The 20790-nt window shown below is 41.5% G+C and overlaps 1 protein-coding gene across 1 annotated transcript in view; it reads right to left on the minus strand.

Moving 5' to 3' along the window:
- Positions 1 to 20790, minus strand: part of LOC140428106 (sex comb on midleg-like protein 2) — a 236940-nt gene that overhangs the window by 104906 nt on the left and 111244 nt on the right. Inside the window, exons 4-7 of the mRNA XM_072514172.1 lie at positions 19846 to 19916; positions 14620 to 14854; positions 3553 to 3641; positions 1560 to 1803 (exon numbers count right to left, since the gene is read on the minus strand). Of these exons, the coding sequence (XP_072370273.1) occupies positions 1560 to 1803; positions 3553 to 3641; positions 14620 to 14854; positions 19846 to 19916 (639 nt within the window). The remainder of the gene's footprint in view (positions 1 to 1559; positions 1804 to 3552; positions 3642 to 14619; positions 14855 to 19845; positions 19917 to 20790) is intronic.

Below are 20790 nucleotides of genomic sequence, written 5' to 3' on the forward strand. Positions count from 1 at the left end.
CTACCTCCAGTTATCCTGGAAGGGCAAGGTATCAAACAGCATGCCTGTTCCACTACTCACAGCAGGCAAGGTATAGACCACACCCAAACAACCAGTGCTTGCAAAACACAAAACGGTGTCCAACATTAGATGTGATTCTGCGATTGGACAATTTTTGCTAAATAATCCCCAACATTCTAAAGATTTCACCGACAACCAATTTAAGATGGTCAGTTGGGCTCACAGAGTGGCACTGGAAGCTCCATATATTAATACACAGGGCCCTGTTCTTTGCAGCCAGAAACATCATGTATACACATTGTGCCTGTTTCAGCTAAACAAAATAAGTGATAGCCATTCGCTGGTTCGTTCCTCAAGGCATGCCTTGACCAGAGTCAAGCGGCCTGGTTCAAACCATGTTTGGCAGTTAACAGTCATTCTCCATTACATGGTGAATTCTCCATGGCAATGCCAACAGGGCCCACTCGCCAAACAATCAATGCTATATTCTCATACAATGTTGCTTCCCCTGCCCTTGGTATTCTTGCGACTGTCCTGATGAGGGCAAGATAAAAAGCTTTGATAAAATGTATTTTTTCAGCAATAAACACAGATCTGTGCAGAGTAACCATAGATGTACCGTACAATACTAAAGATTAGGGGCTCGATGGGACGAATGGCCTCCTTCTGCACTGCACATTCCATAATTCTATGATACTCATATGAGTTAAACCAGAGACACAAAATATTTTCTTTTTAATAGTTTTCAAAATTGTGTCGTAAAACCAGTCAATTTTCTGGAGCATAATTGTTATTTCTACTCTGCAAAAAACATATAACCACCAGTTCTCTTTCAAAACCATACTTTATATCAAAAATGTTTTTTGAGTTCACTGGCCGGAAAACCCCGCACTGGCTTTTACAAAATGATCCAAGTGACTTGGGATCACAAAGCTGGCTGCACATTTGCATCACTTTGCCTTCTACATTCCAAATCTATTGAAATGGGGACAACCTGTCTGAAAAGTCACAATTTGGAGGAGATTAAATACTCATGGAATTGACAACTATATCTGATTGTTGCGGCCAAATGAGGAAAAGGAAAAGTGGGGAGCCATTTGACCCCTCCTCACCTGATCGTAACACACTGGTCTGTATTACCAACCAGTGAAGCAGTTAGGCAACAATTTGAGCAGAAATAAAAAAGGTAGGATGTTAATAAACTTTATCAGAACAGTGCATAAAAATGAAAATGATTGATGCAGTAAAATACATACAAGTGCTACCAGCACAAGTCCACAACTTCAATGTAAGTTATTATGCAATGTTCATTTTGAAGACCTTGACTATTGACCTGTGCAAGTTAACTTTTACATTACCGATGTTTGTGTGCTGTTAAAACCTATATTCTGGAACAGTTACTAGAGGCTGAAAATAATGAATTTGATAAATATAGCAACACTGACACAATATTCTGTATATTCCATAATGGTGCATTTTTCCCCGCATGTTAATCTTAAATTTAGAACAGTGTTTCTGTCAAACTTGCTACAAAATGATATTCCATTTTAAAAACTTACCTCTATTTCCAGGCGGTTGAAGGCTATCTCCTGTCATACTACACCATCCCACTGGAAAGATATCACGAGAATCACATCTGCACCAGTAGTCGAATGCGCCTCTCCATCCGTCAAACGTGATGAAAATGTCATCTGCTTTTACTTCACTAATGGTTGCTGGACAAATCAGATGAGGATTTTTTCGATCAACTGCTTCCAGTTTCATCCCAACTTTGAAATGGTTTTGCTGTGGGCTCGGGGGTTCCTCAAATAGGAGAGAAATACATGAGCTTTTTCTTTTTCAAGTATAAGCATGAATTTAACATGCAACACAAACAAATTTTATTGTTAAAAATTGAATCCAGTGTTTGACAAAATAAACTAACACCGTTTATGTACTGCGGCTACAATTCAGCATTTGTGGTTGCATATCTTGATATTTTCCACTGTATAATGTTTGCACTATTTTTGAAAGAAACCCAAAGCGCAAGGATAGATCACCACTTGATGATCTTAAAAGGATTGTCAATTATTGTAAATATGACATGCGACAGTTAAAAAACATGTCAATGTTTAAAAGAATCTCAGTATCTGATGAAAAACAAAGTGTAATTCTCTGAGGCTTCCCTACCAGAGCGAAGCCTTGTTTCCAGAAAGCTTGAGTCAAAAAATAAAATGAAGACTACGTTACAATCGTATGTTTGACTTGTGTTCACAGCTACATGTTGTAATGGAGCCTTACAAAATATCTGGAAAAGCATTCAAGCAAGTTCATACCCGAAGTGCAAGATAGAAGAGAAAGGGAGAAACCTGGTTCTGCAAACTAAAGTGTAGTGTCAGGATCCATTTAAATTTTAAAATCAAGATGGAAGACTTTGATTTAAATTCTGCACCACCACTTAAAACTAGAAGCGGAACCAGGAATGAATTTAGAAGAGAAGGAAAGTTGCCAATTAAACAAAGTACGAATCATTCGGCAGAGTAACAGCTGAAAAAAAGCAGCTGATAAAAATGAACACCACTCTTCCAGTGGTGTAATATTAAATAAGCGACTACTTCCCCATCCCAAGTGCCACCTGAGCCAAATTGCAGATTTTAAGATTCAAGTCTGATATTTAAATTTGCGAGAGGTTTTGTCGGTCTAGATTAATATACTATTGCACAATAAATTAAGATTTTCTGTTTGTTGTTTGAAGTGTTTAGTCCCAATTTATTCATCACATGTAAAAATACAAGCAAAATTTATCCTTCGTTCAAAGTTCTTGCATATGTCTCATCATAGCTATGTTCATTTTTTGCACAGATCAAGTATGCACATAGTGCATTCACACAGGCCTTCATCATGTCCCAAAGTTCCTTATAACCGATGCAATACTTTTGAAGTGCCATTATTGTTATGTAGGCTGTTAATGGAATAAGGTGCTACAAAATGGCAAACAACCAATCTGTTTTATGCTGATGTTAGAAGAAAGGACGGGGCAGAAAGAACATGGCAGGGGGAAGAGCGCTGTGGCCAGGGCACAGGGGAACGCTTTCTTCTTCAAATATTGACAAAGACTCTTTTATATCCAACTCAATGCCTTTCAAGATTGCATCTCCATCAATGCAGCATCACTTCAGTACTGCATAAAATGTCAACCTCTATTTAGGAATGTCTTGCAACTGAAGCAGTCCGCTTTATCCTTAAGGGTTTCCTTATTTAATATTTTTAACATGATGTGGTTTATCATCAATTTTTACAGGTAATATCATTGGTATTTCAAGGAAATGTACTTTTACATGTAGTTTTGGTTATACCTGAATGGAAGGAAGCATCCTCATTTTATTTACGTGGATGAGAACATTTAAGATGCCACCATCTAACATTAAAACATGCTTCATAATTATTAAAGGGGATAGTCTTGGACAGTAAATTAACAAACTCTAATTTTATTTTTAAAATTCCAATAAATAATCAAGCAGCAGGCATCAGAAAATTCCAGCACTTTTTGTTACGTTCTTTTAAACTTCTTACCTTCTTAAATATGGATGCTGGAGCCATTTCTGCTCCATTTAGAGTTCTCAACAGAAACATTGGCCAGGATGAAGCATTCATTCTGAATCCTGTTCATTCATGCAAAACAAACATCAGTTATTCTTCAACAGTACCAAAAACTGAAGTGGGTGTGCACTCCAAATAACGCTTTAAATGCTCAATATAGTGATGGGATTTAATATTAATCTAGCATGCCAATCTATTTTTGGTAGGGCTGGAGTTCCACCAGTTACAAGGATTTACTTCTGACTGTGGTTAATTTTGAAGGGTTAGGATCAAATCCATTTACATGTTTTATGCATGTTCCCCAGGGTTTGACGGGGTCCATCTGGCCCCGTCAAAACAGTTGTAATTGGGGACGCTTCTGTATTGGTGGAAAATAGTTTTAAAAAGGCCTTCTTTTAAAAAATTGACTTTGTACATTGCACTGCAATCAATTATGCAAGATTTCTGTTCTCTGACATTCAGAGCAATGCTAACAAGCTATGAATGAATGATCTGGGTTCATTTTTGCCCTTGTGCCTTGAATGTTCAAATGCAAGCAATTGACAGAAACGATGTTGCATATTCAAGCAGATAGATTATATACTCTATGGCACCTCCAACTGACTACGGTAGAAATTGATGTCCTGACTAAAGCCTAATCTCAGTTATCATAACCTTTGCAGAGGTCGTCAAATTCTTTGTAAATTCTACGATCTATCATAGAATCATAGAATTTACAGTGCAGAAGGAGGCCATTCGGCCCATCGAGTCTGCGCCGGCTCTTGGAAAGAGCACCCTACCCAAGGTCAACACCTCCACCCTATCCCCACAACCCCAGCAACCCCACTCAACACTATGGGCAATTTTGGACACTAAGGGCAATTTATCTCGGCCAATCCACCTAACCTGCACATCTTTGGACTGTGAGAGGAAACCGGAGCACCCGGAGGAAACCCACGCACACACGGGGAGGACGTGCAGACTCCGCACAGACAGTGACCCAAGCCGGAATCGAACCTGGGACCCTGGAGCTGTGAAGCAATTGTGCTATCCACAAGGCTACCATGCTGCCCATATATCATATGCTGCCAATGATCATAAAATCATTTTATTATATCAGATTCTTCATTTTGCTTTATCAGTGCCATGTTGCAATACAAACAATTTCTCATCACACTCAACCATTGCAAAAGGCACCTGCCATATGTCACCTATGCTTACGATGCATTGAATGGGATGCATATTACTCCAGGGTAACCATCTATGCTTTTACCACTGTGTCATGACACCATGGTTCGTGCACTGTCAACTCCAGCCCCATTTGACCTGGAGTCACAATTTAGGTGAAATTAGATTTTATTAAAATATCCTTGGTTGAGTCCAGTAAACTACAGTCACCAGGTTTATAACCTTAAAACACAAGTAACATTTTATTATGTACAGTATTATTATACAGACAGAAATATATATACATATTTATATTATCTTGCCACTCTGCTTTCAGAGCAGTTCTTTCACTTCAGAAGCAGGATAGAGAGAGAGAGACAGTCAACTTCCATCACAACCAGTTCCTAAGATCCACCCCTTGCCGATGTTTCAACTTAACAGTCTTCTATTTAAAGGCACACCCCAATTATGGGTTCATGGACCAACATAACAGAATTAAACAAATGGGAACAAAGGAAATACACAAGAAATACTCCTACAACTGTGCAGTACTTCACATAGCACAGAGATTCCCACGGCTATGTTCTTGTCTCTTCAACAGGCAGAAAAATCCAAAGCTGCCAAGATCATATACTTCAGGCTGAACTACAATTTTTATGAGTAAGACGACAACAATAAATTATTTGAGAATACAAAATAATAATACAACAATTGGCATATAGGCTTTCTTTTCTTAGAACAGGGATGGAAAATTGCAAACGTTACACCCTTGTTAAAAAAAGGCTGTAAAGATAAATCAGCAACTACAGGCCAGTTTATCCTAGTTAGTGGAAATGCTTTTAGAAATGATAATGTGGTATGATAGGGACAGTCACTTGGACAAATGTGGATGAATTAAGGAAAGCCAGCACAGATTTGTTCCGGGCAAGTAGTGTTCTATCTAATTTGACTGGGTTTTTCATGAAGTAACAAATGAACGATGAAATTAATGTGGTTGATGTGGTCTACATGGACTTCCAAAAGACATTTGATGAAGTGTACATAACAGGCTCGTCAGCAACATTAAAGCCCATAGGATAAAAAGGACAGTGGCAGCATGGATACAACGTTGGCTGGGTGAGAGGAAACAGGGTGAGCAGTTGTGAATGGTTCATTTTTGAACTGGAGGAAGGCATCTTGTGGGGGTTCTCAAGGGTCAATATTAGGATCATTATTTTCCTTGATCTATACTAATGACTTAGACTTTAGACTTGGGTGTGTAGGGCACAAGTTCCAATTTTGGCACAAAACCTGGACATTTTGTGATGCGAGTGGGATCGAGATAGACTTCAGGACAGTGTCAAGCTGTAGAATGGTGGACACGTGATAGATAAAATTTAATGTACAGAAGTGTGAAGCAATACATTTTGGCAAGAAGAATGGGGAAAGGCAACACAAATAAAGAATACAATTCTAAAGTGGAGGTTGAGGAGCAGGGGAACTTGGATGTATAAGTGCACAAATTGATGAAGGTGGCAGGCAAAGCTAAGAAAACAGTTAAAAAGGCATATGGGATCCTGAGTTATATAATTAGGTGCGCACTACATTCATCCCCCACCATCTGGCCTGCGAAATCCTACCAACTGTCCTGGCTTGACACAATTCACACCTCTTTACCCTGAGGTTACCCCATCTCTGGATCTGTAAAGATTTAATCACCTGCTAATGCTTGCATTCCAGGCATTGTCTGGCATCTTTGAATCTGTCCATATATGTGTTTCTGGAACATATCTCTTCATTCACCTGAGGAAGGAGCAGCGCTCCGAAAGCTAGTGACATCGAAACAAACCTGTTGGACTTTAACCTGGTGTTGTAAGACTTCTTACTGTGCTCACCCAAGTCCAACGCCGGCATCTCCACATCATATAATTAGGGGCAGAGTATAAAACACTGGTTTGACCAACGGGACTATTGTCACCAAACCTGTGCAGTACACTTTAGGAAGGATTTGAAGGCAATAGGCAGCATGTAAAAAAATCTATGACAATGGTTCTGGGAATGAAAAATTTTATTTATGCAAGTAGATTAATTATAAGAAATAGAAATGGGCCACTCAGCCCATTGAGCCTCGATGCCATTCAATAAGGTCAAGACTGATCTGGTTACTGCCGACTCTACTTTCCTATCTGAACCCATAACACTTAACTCCATTGTCGATCAAAAATCTGTCTAACTCAGCCTTGAATTACTAGTTCCCACTGCTCTCTGCAGAAGAGAATTCCAAAAACCGGTGATCCTCAGAAGAAATTCCTCATCTCCATCTTAAATGGGAGATCTGCTAATTTTAAACTGTGCCCCCAGTTCTTGCTTTCCCCACGTGGAGAAACATCCTCTCTGTACCCATGTCAAATCCCCTCAGATCATACAAGTTTCAATAAAATCACCTGTCTTCTAAATTCTAATATGTATAGGTTCAACCTCATTCCAGCAATCAGCCTGATGAACCTTCTCTGAACTGCTTCCAAAACAAGGATAATCCTTCCTTAAATAGAGACCAGAACTGTACATTATTCCAGGTGTGGCCATACCAATGCCTTGTAGTTATAGCAAGATTTCCCTTGACATAAAGGCCAACATTCAATTTAACTTTGTTACTTGCTGCACCTGCAAGCTAACCTTTGTGATTAATGTGCAAGGGCACCAGATTCCTCTCGAAGGCATCATTCTCCAATTAAATAATATTCTGCTTCACTTTGCTCCTTCAAAGTGGACCACCTCATATTCCATCAGCCAAATCTTTGTTTTCTCACTTAACCCATCTACATCCCTTCGCAGACTCTTTACAACTTGCCTTCTTATCTTTGTATCAGCAGCAAACTTGGCTACAATACAGTTGGTCTCTGCATTCAAATCATTCATCTAGACTATAAATAGTTGATGTCCCAACACTGATTCCTGTGGCACTCCACTAGTTATTTTCCATTCATTCCAAATGATCCATTCATCCCAACTCTCCACATCCTGTTAGTTAATCAATCTTCCATATATGCTAATGTCTCATCCCGAAAATCATGAGCTTACCTTGTGAATTAGCTTTGTATGCAGCACCTTGTTGAATGCTTTTGGAAATCCAAATACACTACAGCTACTGGTCTCCCTTTAGCAACGCTACTTGTTATATCTTCAAAGAATGCTAATAAATTTGTCAAACACAATTTTCCTTTCACAGTATCATGCTCACACAGCTTGATTGTAGAAGGTTTCCGAAATGTCCTGCTGATTCCTAAGCTAAAGTAAAGTTGCCACAATTCCCAATGACCAGAGATTGCTTTCTTCTTTGAGGGGGGGGGGGCTCACTGGTGGCGATTTAACCCGAGGATCACCACACCTCCGTTGAGGGGCATGGTTGAATAACCTCGGCCGGTACGGGAATTGAACCTGTGCTGCTAGCCTTATTCTGCGCCCCAATCAGCTGTCTAGCCAAGTGAGCTAAACCGGCCCCCTACTATCTACCTCCTTAATAATTAACTCCAGCTTCTTTCTCCATTGCCTCCCTCCCTTCTTGAATAGTGTTACATTTGTGGTTTTCCAATCTGCTGGGACCTTTCCAGAATCTAGTGAATTTTGGAAGATTACCGTCTCTGCAGTGACTTCCTTTAAGACCTAGGATGCAGACCATCAGGTCCAGGGGACTTATTAGTCTTTAATCCCATTACTTTTCCGAGCACCTTTTCTCTCGTGATTGTATTATGTCCCACCCTCCATTTTGCCCCTTGCTTTTCAATTACTCTTGGGATGCTTTTTGTGTCTTCCACTACAAAGACAGGTAAAAAATGCTTGTTCAAAGTCTGCCATTTCCTAGTTTCCCATTATGGATTCCCCAGTTTCATCCTCTAAGGAACCAACACTTACTTTAGCTACTCTCTGCCTTTTTATATACTTGTAGAAGCGTTGCTGTCAGTGTTAATATTATTTGTTAGTTTCCTGGCACATTCCAAGTTCTCCCTTCATTTTAGTCATCTTTTACTGGCTTCCAAAATCTTCTCAATCTTCTAGGCTACCAATACAATTTGCAGCAATATTACGCTCAACTTGATGCTATTCTAACTTTCTTAGTTAGCCACTTCCTTCTCAGAACCTTTTTTTCTCAATTATAAATTTGTTGAGATTCCTTAAATATTTTCTGAAATGTCTGTCACAGCTTCCCCACCTTCTTAGATTTTAACCACTCCAGTTCAACCAATACTCTCTTCACGCCCTTGTAATTTCCTTTAAGTTTAAGACCCAGCTTCAGATCCAAATTTCTCACCCTCAAACCGAATGTGACGTTCTATCACATTATGATTGTTCTTACCTCGAGAATCTTTTGCTCTGAAGCCATTAATTAACCCTAATTAATTATTGATGAAACATGGAGGTGTTCTCTTTAGAGAAGGTTGAAGTGAGATGAGAGAGAGGTTTCAAAATCATGAGGTCTGAATAAAGTAGATCGGGAGAAACTGTTGTATTGGCAGACAGGTCGAGTACCAAAGGGCACCAATTTAAAGTGCCTTGCGACAGAATAAGAGACACTATGAGGAAAAAAAGCCTGTCAACGCAGTAAGTGGTCAGGATATGGAATGTACTGACAGAATGTGGTGGAGGCAGATTTAATTGTGACTTTCAAAGAGGAATTGGATAATTATCTGAATATGAAAAGCTTACAGGGTTACAGGGAAAGGATAGGAAAATGGGACTAGCTGAGTAGCTATAAAGAGAGATGGCACAGTACTTTCATGTGAGGTAAACTGAAAAACAGCTCAAGCACCTTTCACTAAAAAAAAAAAAAAACTTTTGTCACAGATGGATTCAGACCATTTCTGTTTGCCTGATCACACTTAACACAGGTGAAAAACTGAATAATAATTCCTTTTAGAAACAAGTTAACTTGAACAAAAACAGAAATTGTTACTAATAAACAACTATTGCAGGTCGGAAAAGAGCATAGACAAGTTATTGGTTTGGGGGCTTTGGTTCTTAAAGTTATCAGAAATATCGATCTACTTTTTTCTTTGCAGATACTTATTGATCAATGTAGCAATTGCTTGTGCTTTGACAGTTCTTCAAACAGAGCTGTCAAACTAAAATGGAAACTTCAAGAAGCGACAGCTATAATGATTTCCACTGTAGAAATTCCAGATCCCGTCTTGCTTTAATTTACATGAAAGGAAAAAACAAAAGACATGACCCAGGTGTCGCCCACGAACACACACCTGTAAGACATCCGACCCGATAGACGAGCGATGATCCCAGAGCGCGCCATCAGGTGCGAAGCAAAGAGGTCGACATCGAGATGGGCAACGCCCTTGCGATTCTTGGTTACGGCGCAACTTAGTGCCAATGTCCAGCATCAGCAAACACAGTCACATCCAAAGCAGTCACTGCATTAACAGCGTGGCCAGGACCACACCAATCACCACGAGTGGCCCTGTACGAAAACAGGAATGTTGCCAGTCGGGTATCCATCTAACCAACAGTCTGCTTCTTCAGCCCCCTTGTAACCGGCATACGTCTCTCTCAGCTAACCAATTCGATGCTGGGTAATAAGGGGCGATACAAACATGGTGAATCCCATTGCACTGTGCAAAAACGGCAAACTCTTTGGTCGTAAATGAGGCTCGATTATCAGTGATGAACACCTTGGGTATGCTATGGAACAAAAATGTAGTACCTAGACGCTCCGTGGTCACTCGGGGCATGATGGATGTCATCTTGTGGACCTCCAGCCACTTTGCGTGGGCATCCACCATGATCAGAAAGATCGACCCAAAAAAGGACCAGCAAAATCCACATGGACGCGAGTCCAAGGGTGACCCGGCCACTCCCCAGGATGTAAAGGCTTCGCCGCGGGAAGCTTATGTTCCTGACAAACGGGATGGTCCTGGGCCAACCCCTCAATTGCCATGTCCAACCCTGGCCACCAAACGTAGCTTCTGGCCAACATCTTCATCCTAGACAATCCAGGATGCCCCACATGAACATAAAAAATACAGCACTAACGGGCCCTTCGGCCCACGATGTTGTGTCGAACTTTTGTCCTAGATTCATGTACCTATCCAACAGCCGCTTGAATGTCCCTAATGTTTCCAACTCAACTACTTCCACAGGCAGTGCATTCCATGTACTACTCCAGTACTACTCTCTGGGTAAAGAACCTACCTATATCTTCCACCGCTCACCTTGAATTTATGTCCCTTTGTAATGGTTTGTTCTACCCGGGGAAAAAGTCTCAGACTGTCTACTCCATCTATTCCCCTGATCATCTTACAATCCTCTATCAAGTCTCCCCTCATCCTTCTCCGTTCCAATGAGAAAAGGCCTAGCACCCTCAAACTTTCCTCGTAAGACCTACTCTCCATTCCAGGCAACATCCTGGTAAATCTCCTTTGCACCTTTTCCAAAGCTTCCACATCCTTCCTAAAATGAGGCGACCAGAATAGCACACAGTACTCCAAATGTGGCCTTACCAAGGTACTGTACAGCTGCATCATCACCTCACGGTTCTTAAATTCAATCCCTCTGCTAATGAACGCTAGCACCCCATAGGTCTTCTTCACAGTTCCATCCACTTGAGTGGCAACTTTCAAAGATCTATGAACATAGACCCCAAGATCTCTCTGCTCCTCCACATTGCCAAGAACCCTACCGTCAACCCTGTATTTCGCATTCATATTTGTCCTTCCAAAATTGACAACCTCACACTTTTCAGGGTTAAACTCCATTTGCCACTTCTCAGCCCAGCTCTGCATCCTATCTATGTCTCGTTGCAGCCGACAACAGCCCTCCTCACTATCCACAACTCCACCAATCTTCGTATCGTCTGCAAATTTACTGACCCATCCTTCAACTCCCTCATCCAAGTCATTAATGAAAATCACAAACAGCAGAGGACCCAGAACTGATCCCTGCGGTACGCCACTGGTAACTGGGCTCCAGGCTGAATATTTGCCATCCACTACCACTGTCTGACTTCTATCGGTTAGCCAGTTCGCTATCCAACTGGCCAAATTTCCCACTGGCCAATTTTGAAGATTCTTCAAACCCAAGCCTGCTGTTTCACAGGGATGATAACCTTCTTGCCCCATAGGAAGATACTGTCCTTCCACGGTCAATTCTGAAAATTTGGAAGACAACGCCTTCAACTCTCCTGGAAGCTGTTGCCACTACACAACACCAGCTGACACACCTTAGCCAGCACAGGGTTAGTCTGTATCCACTCGCAGACAGACAAAGGAAACAGTCACAGGCAAAGAGTCCATAAAGTTTAGCACCACAATGACTTTGTCCACCATGGGCGGGTCAGCGGGCACAACCGGCAGGGGAAGAGGACTCAACACCTTCGTATTCGCAATGTGTGTCCCTGGATGGTGTTCAAAAGAGTACTTTCTGCGGCAACAGCAAAGCCCAGCGCTGGATCCATGCGGACGCTATCGGCGGGACTGCTTTGTCCTCACAAAAGAGGCAGAGTAGCAGCTTATGGTGAGTTATGACGACAAAATGGCGACCGTGGATGTATTGATGAAAACGTTTGATGCCAAAAACTACAGCCAGGGACTTCCGGTGGCGGCCGTGAAGTAAGACAGTGGTCGCACACAGGGCAGTTCCTGCTCAAGGGCATACATCGGAGAGTTCTTTAACCGAAAATGGGAGAATTTTGATGGGAAAGTGTAGATGAAGGTGTGGAGAAGTCTCCCCTGAGTGTGGCATGTCTGCAGGTCATCAGACCTGGCAGAAGGTGATAGACCTGGCCAAGGAATTGGAAGAGACCTGTGGTGCAAAAACAATTGGAAAGAGCAGGGGGAAGCGTTGTCGCAGGTTGGAAAGCCCCAGGTGGAGCAGTTGATGCCGTTTATTAGAGAGGAGTTTCGCCAACAAAGAAAGGAAATACAGGAAGACTAATCGAAGGAGCGGTTGCCCTCGAAAGGCTCGATGGAGGAGGCCGAGAAGTATTTGAAGGTACATGGGTCGCAGATCCGAGTGATGGAGGGTGATGTCTGATCACTGTGCTTGGGTGGTGGCATTGGGGCTCCTTTGCAAGTCATTAAGAGCAACGGGAGAAGAGCAGGAGAACAGGTCTAAGAAGACAGAGCCTGCATATCGTCGGCCAGCCTGAAGGGGTGGAAGCCACGAGATATGTCTCGAGGATGCTGGCAGGGCTGATGGCGGAGGGAGTATTGGACAAGGTCCCAGAGGTCATAGAGCGCACAGATTTCTAAGGCAGAAGCCAAGAGCGGGAGAGTCGCCGCAGGCGATGATTGTAAGGCTCCACAAGTTTGTGGAGAAGGAAAAGATCCTACGGTGGGCCACGCAGAAACGGAACTGTGAATGGGAGGGGAACAACGTCTAAATATACCAGGACACTGGAACAGAGCTGGCAAAAAGGCATGCTGGGTTCAACAGGGCCAAGGCAGCTCTCTATTTATGGCAGATCAGGTTTGGGGTGCTGTACCCGGCAAAACTGTGGGTGACTTTCGAAGGCTGGAGATACTATTTTGAAACCCCTGTCATGGGAGTGTCCCTTTAAGAAAGGTTTTTGGCTTATCACATTGCTTCAGTGATGTCATTGTGTGGGTGGAGGGGAGCTGTGGCTGTGAGGTTTGTTTTCAGTTTCATTTTCAGATTTTGACTGCTGTGGACTCAGAAGGAGAAAGAAGTACTTTTTCCTGTCTTTCTATGGTTTATTTATCCCCAATCCCCAGTGGCATAACCTATTAATCCCATAATTAAATCTTTTACTGCTTTACCTGTAACCGAAATTAAGCAATACTGTTAATATCTCCAAAACTTGTAATTGCCCTTTGCAAAAACCTCCATGGAAGCCAAATCCATATACTAGCCCAACTGGTTATACTGGGTCTATTGGTATCAATTCAATATGTCCATACCAGTGGACACAGAAACCAAGAAGGTCCTCGCAAAAATATCAAGGCCCTGGAACCTCAAGTAAGCGCTGAAGCAAATGATTAGCACCATATGCTTAGTATAGGTTGCTATCCAAGATCGGCCAGGATGATGGGAAGTAGTGAGACCAAATTTGCGATACTAATTTAAGGCGTGTAAATGGTCTATTCTTCTTCACGAGTCCTGTGCTCATTGCCTAAGTTAGTTTGTTTAATTGACCCTTATTAACAGGTCATATTTTAAAGATCAGTATCATGCCTTTCACTCAACCTTCTTTTCCCCACAAAAAATTAATTATTGATGCCTTTAAGTTATATCATACACTGAATAATTCTCTAAGCTGTTGCCTTTTGGGAGTTAGCACAGCAGTAATTCTTGCCATAAACTACAATTGGTCTCAACTTGGCTTGGGCGATTTTATGGCATCGTGGTATTGTCACTGGACGCGTAATCCAGAGACCCAGGGTTATGCTCTGGGGATCGAGGTTTGAATCCCACCATGGCAGATGGTGACATTTGAATTACACAGAAATCTGGAATGAAAAGTCTGATGGTGACCCTCGTCAATGGCCATAAAACCTATCTGGTTCACTAATGTCCTTTAGGGAAAGACATTTGCTGCCGTTACCTGGTCTGGCCTACAAATGACTCCAGACCCACAGCAATATGGTTAATTCTTAAATGCCCTCTGAAAAGCCTAGCTTGCCACTCAGTTCAAGGGTGATTAGAGATGGGCAAAAGTGCTGGCCTAGCCAGCTATGCCCACATCCCATGAGTGAATTAAAAAAAAATTACATGTGAGCAAAATTGCCGTTGATCTGTCTGTAACCCAAGTTCACAGGCCCACCTAAAATAGAACCTTGTCATGTTGCTCAAATGTAATGCTGGTACCCACATATGAATTGGTTGCTTTATTAAATATACATTATCAGATCTGAAAAGAATATATCAATATTCCAAGTTTGATAATCTTACCAAGTGGAGGCTGCAGCATTCCACTGTTCTTCTCACAAGTTCCAATAGGTTGTATATCAGATGAATCAACCAATCTCCAAAAGTCATTTTTGTTGTCACTCCCATCTAACCGTAATCGTAGCCTTGCTCCAGTTATTCCAACCACAGTAGCTATACAAATTGAGGTAACGTTTCTTGGGTCCTGAGCCTCAAGTTTCATGTCAATTTTGAACTCATTGATGGGTGGAATTCTAGGCTGGAAGTGGGCACACAATGGAAATATACTTTTTGAATAAATCCTCTTTGCATAACAGTGCTATAAGAAATTATGTACACATTTCAAACTCAATTTTTTCTGGAAATACAGTGACAACAACTATCCCACTGCAGGGAGCCCGGTTATGGTCTAATTAAGGGTTCACAACCAGAAGTCTACAAGAACCTCCAACCGAACTCTGGAGAAACATTTGTCCAAATGAAACACCCCAGAAGTGCCAAATCTGAAACTGAAAAATCAATCACCATAGTAAGATGACTGATTAACTGGCAAAAGGCATTCCTGGGCCCAACAATTTTAACATGACTCAATCGGTTTTGGGGATTGACACATGACTTCCTCGAGTCTGACCCAGTATAATTTGGTACTCTTTTGGCTTCTCTGTTCAAAACAGCATATCCAAGGCAGACAGTTGCAGGCCAGAGAATTCAGTCGACAAACTGTCCTCCACTTCATAGTTATCACAATGCCCAGCAAATCTGCGAGCACACAGGCTCGTTGCTGCCTTCCCCAATTCAGCAAATTACTGTTGACCTGGAGGAGATCCGAAGTTCCAACCCAAAGTTATTACCAGAAAATCAGCCTGAGTGAGTACACTTAGCCTGGCAGTGGAGTCACCATTTTAATTTTAATTCCAGCCCCACTTGACCTGGAGTCTCAACACAATTGAAATTAACAACTTAATGGTTAGAAAATACCCAAAATCTTTGGTCTCTGACCAATAACTACAGTCACCAGGTTTGTAAATTTAAACACTATTAATTATTAATAACTGAACTCTAGGAGTTTGTTGCAGGGACGTTTTCAGGGTCACTTCGGGGGTAGTGCACGTGAACTTGGAATCTGGGCCCCTAGAAGCCATTTTCTGGGTGGTGGACTGGCTCGGGCTGCAGGCGGGTGCGGGGTTGGATGTTTAGCCTTCGCCTTGCTGATTGCTCGGAAGCAGGTCCTGTTGGGGTGAAGGCTAGCTTCTCCACCCTGTGCCTTGGCTTGGCAGGGGGACCTACTTTTGAACTTTTTTTTTTTACTTTTGAGAAGGCAATGTTCGAGCTGAGGGGGATGAGGGAAGGGTTCTACAATTTCTGGGGGCTGTTTGTTATGCACTTTCTAGAATTGGTTGCCATTGAACATTACGGGGGGGGGGGGGGGGGGGGTGAGTATTGTTGTCTTTGATTACACGGTTTACTGACTGACTGTTAATTGTTGCTTTTACTGGAATGTAGGGAGGATGTTTTGGTCTGTATATTGACCAGGATGCTGTTTGTGTGTGGGGAACTGTTCTTGTATTTGTTTCAGGTTTTTTTTTCTTTGGTTGTTTATTTGATGACAATGTTGAAAATGAGGAGAAAAATATATATTTTTAAAAATTATTAATCATAACTACAAGTAAATAGGCAGCAAATACAACTGGTTAACTATTATTTAATTTCTAGCCCCCTCTTTTAACTTGCCCCCACCGTCTACAGACACACAATACAGGCAAACAGGATAAGAAAGATAAACAGGATAAAAGTCTCTGTTTCAGGTGAATGTCTTCCAGTACACCTTTCTTCAATCTAGGCCTTCAGTTCAAGGTTTTGCTTTCAGTCTGTAATGGTTTTCAGTGTTTCCACAGATTCATTAATGGCTCAAAAACCTCTCTGCAGGTCCAGAAAACAGCAGGTAGGCAACATTTACGGAGAAAGAGAGAGAGACAGCAGCTCACAGCATCTCTCTGTAGCCAGGACCAGACTGTCCCTTCCTGGGTTCTCTGAAAACCGTTGCACATGGGTAAAACCTAGTCACCACTTGTCGCAGGGCAGAATATTACCTTTTGCTAATTCATTGGTCACCAGCCAACCAATCGAACCAAATCCCTCCGATCTCTCAGGTGCCAGAAAGTCGGGAGTTCTGCTGGTCAAAAGCTAAATCTACAATAGCACAACGTATTATTTTGCAACTTTTGAGTTCCTCACTTCCTCTGCTCAGCTTAAAGGTATATGTCCATTAAATGTCCATGGATCAGATTGATAACGACAAGGAAAACAAAATAAGGGAATCATCAGGATAAATTTGGACTTGGTCTCTGGAGGCATTTTCCACTTTCAGTTCATCATTTATTAATTTGTGCAGCTTTTATTTTACAGTTTCTTTGCTTTCTCATTACCTGTTTCCCTTTGGACTTAATCTCAGAACATGATTTTTGATTGCTCAATTCCTTGCCATTTGTTGACTTGGGTCTTTGCTACGTTTAATTTCTCGGTTAATTGGTTCCCACTTTTCACTTGTTTTTGTTGACTATACCTCCATGTCTTGGCATGACTGCTGCTCATTGCCAGCAACATGTTCCACATTAAGTAAAACTAAAGTAATTAATATGTATAATTGTGTAACCAATCTTTAAGCAAAATAAACTATGGCTGCGTACATGGAATGTTTAGACCACAGAAAGGGAGAGTACAGAAACAAAATGTTTGAGAACCGCTGCTTTACTTAAGAAGTTCAGAAATAGGAATGGGAGTAGATCATACGCCCCATCAAGGATGCTCCGCCATCCAATAGGATCATGATTAATCTTTGGCTTTAACTTCACTTTTCCATCCACTCCCCATGTCTCTTAATTCCTGAGACACCAAAAATCTGCCTTAGATATTTTCAATGATGGACCCCTTCTGGGTCGACAATTCCAAACATTTACAAACCTTTTTGGTGAAGGAACTTTTCATCTCAGTCCTTAACAATCATCCCCTTAGCCGGAGACTGCTCCAGTGTGTTTTAGGTTCCCCAGCCTGTTCCCTGATAAGTTCCTTCAGAATCTTGTATGTTTAATAAGATCATCTCTCATTCTTTTAAATTTCACAGAATAGACCAGATTTGCTCAACCTCTGTGTAAAACAAATATTTCAAACCAGGGACTAATCTAGTGAACCTTGGTTGTACCAACTCCAATGCAACTACGTTCTTTGTTAGGAGAACATAGGTAATTTTTTTGAAGGGAGTTATATTTATATTCATAAACATTAGAAGTAAGGTATAGTTTGATGTGTTTAATTTAATGTTTGTGCCTGGAAGGGTAAACCTATAGCTTGATTCATGCTAGACAATGGTGTTTTGTATGTGTGGGGGTCAGTTAAGTTTCAACTTTGTTTCTATTGTGCTGAGAGAGGGCTACAGTGTGAAGAGTAAATAAATACACCAGCAGTGGTGTGCAAAGTTGCTCAGCAACTGGGGCCTTGTAAGGTAGATACGCTTTTAGGTTTTATTTTAGCTAATTTGAGGGCAGTTGAAGACAGAACACTGGGGCGTGATCAGCTCTCAATTCTGCCAGAAGCTGGACACTCACTTAACTTGTCTATATTTATTTTGGCCTGTGTTCTCTTCATAGCTTGTATTTCAACCGAGTTATGCATCATCAGCAAAAAACTGTGCCCCCAGTTCTAGATTTCCACAGCCCCCTCAGAATCCTATATATTTCAATCTCATTCTTCCAAAATGCCAATAAATAGAGGCCCGAACTTTACAACGTTTTCTCATAGCCAACCTCTTCATCTCTAGAATCTGCCTAGTGAACCTGCTTCAAACGCAAGAAGAAAGGAGGTCAAAACTGTACACAGTACTTCAGGTATGCTCTCAAATTAGTGTCACAAGTAAGCTTACATTAACACTGCAATGAAGTTACTGTGAAAATCCCCGAATTGCCATACTCCGGGACATGTTCGGGTACACGGAGGGAGAATTTGGAATGTCCAAATAACCTAACAAGCACGTCTTTTGAGACTTGTGGAAGGAAACCAGACCACCCAGAGGAAACCCACGCAGATACGGGAGAACGTGCAGACTCCACACCGACAGTGACCCAAGTCAAGAATACAGTTGTAGCGAGATTTCAGTTTAGACTAACAGCAAAAAAAGGGGCAGCACGGTAGCATAGTGGATAGCACAATTGCTTCACAGCTCCAGGGTCCCAGGTTCGATTCCCGGCTTGGGTCACTGTCTGTGCGGAGTCTGCACATCCTCCCAGTGTGCGCGTGGGTTTCCTCCGGGTGCTCCGGTTTCCTCCCACAGTCCAAAGAGGTGCAGGTTAGGTGGATTGGCCATGGTAAATTGTCCTTAGTGTCCAAAATTGCCCTTAGTGTTGGGTGGGGTTACTGGGTTATGGGGATAGGGTGGAGGTGGGGGCTTCGGTAGGGTGCTCTTTCCAAGAGCCGGTGCAGACTCGATGGGCCGAATGGCCTCCTTCTGCACTGTAAATTCTATGAAATCTAGACAGCAGCCCCCTTGAAATAAAGGCCAACATGCCATTTGCTTTCCAAACTACTTGCTGCATTTGCATGTAATCCTGTGACACACACATCCAATTCAACAGCCATCATCCTTTTAATTAACGTTCTGCTTTTCTATTCTTCATGCCAAAGTAGACAAACTAACATTTTCCAATATCGTAATGTAGCTACATTCCTTTACAGACTCTTTACAGTATTCATTTCACAACTTGCTTTCAGACCTATGTTTGTACCATCAGCAAATCTGGCTATAACAGTCGGTCTGTTTATCCAAATTATCTAAATCGTAAATAGTTGAGGTCCCCAGCACTCATCACTCAATTAGTTGCAGTTTGCCAACCTGAAAATGACCTATTTATCCCAAATTAACTCCAACTCAGGAGTGTTTTACTGTGTGGGAACATAAATTTCATGCGCCAGTGCTGCTTGGGAAGTTTCTGGCACTATTGCATCAAAGTTGTCATATACATTATATGGTATCCCCAGAAGGTGTTTTCTGACTTGGCTCTATGCCAGGGATCTGTAAATAAAGACGCATGGAGTGTAGTCAATTATGCTCAAATACTCAGCAATATTATTCTTGTCACTGAAACCAACCATGACTTTGCTCCCTACATCATACAATCCATGGGCATTAGAAACTTGACACAATGGAATCAAGGCGAATTACTGTATGCAGTTCCAAATTCAGTTTCTGTGGTCACATACCTGTTTAAAACAATGAGAAGGAGCAGGGACTTCTCCATTTTCTTTTAAGTAATCATCCCAATTAAACTGTTCTGTAATGAATAAGAATTTAGAAAGTCATTTAATGGAACCATTTTACATCCTATAATTGTACTTATGGGCAAATTAAATCCATACAAAAGATAAACAAATATTTATACAAGTTCTGCTTCATGTGGTTTTGGTTACTCATGCCACATTCACAGCAAAGCAATAAAATCCCATACTTGGCCTATTAAGTCATTTTAAATAAATCACATTGAAGTTTAAGTTTAAATCTGGACTAAAAAACCTTACTGAATCGCAGGATATTATGCTGGACCGTTTACAAAATTCGGCAATGAACTAAATGGTTATGCGTGATCAAGTGCGCAGTTCAAAATTGCATTTATGGTGTTGGACATGAAGAGAAAATGAAATGTCCGAGATAGTACATATATTGAGATTATTTCCATTCTTCCAAATTGTTCTCTGCCCCTACTCGATAAAATGCTGCTTTGCTCAAAAGTAAAAACAAGTGCAGCTTAAACAGGCCATGAAAGTTTAAACAAAAGCTTATAAATGAAGACTACAAAAAAAACCTCAAGAGTCTCTGTATAGGTTGGAGTGGTACATTAAACTCCGAAGAGCAGCAATAATATGTAGTGTTAAATGAGCATTTATCAGTTCCCCTAGTTTTATGCTCAGTGGCTCCTTATCAGCAGCTTCATACATCTAACGCAATCCATCAGCAGCATATAAATATCAGTAGGTGCTTTAGACACCAACCATTACTTCTTCAATGCATCCAATTATGTATGAGGAAAAGTAGGATGAACGTCGAACTGATAAATAGTTATGTCACGCATCCAGCGTAAGCTGGTGGAGACAGAAAGACTCTTGGATAGGTACCCAGAGGTGTGTGTGTGCACGCGCACGCGCACACGC

This window comes from Scyliorhinus torazame, chromosome 8, assembly GCF_047496885.1.
Source record: "Scyliorhinus torazame isolate Kashiwa2021f chromosome 8, sScyTor2.1, whole genome shotgun sequence".
Classification (NCBI taxonomy): Eukaryota; Metazoa; Chordata; class Chondrichthyes; order Carcharhiniformes; family Scyliorhinidae; genus Scyliorhinus; species Scyliorhinus torazame.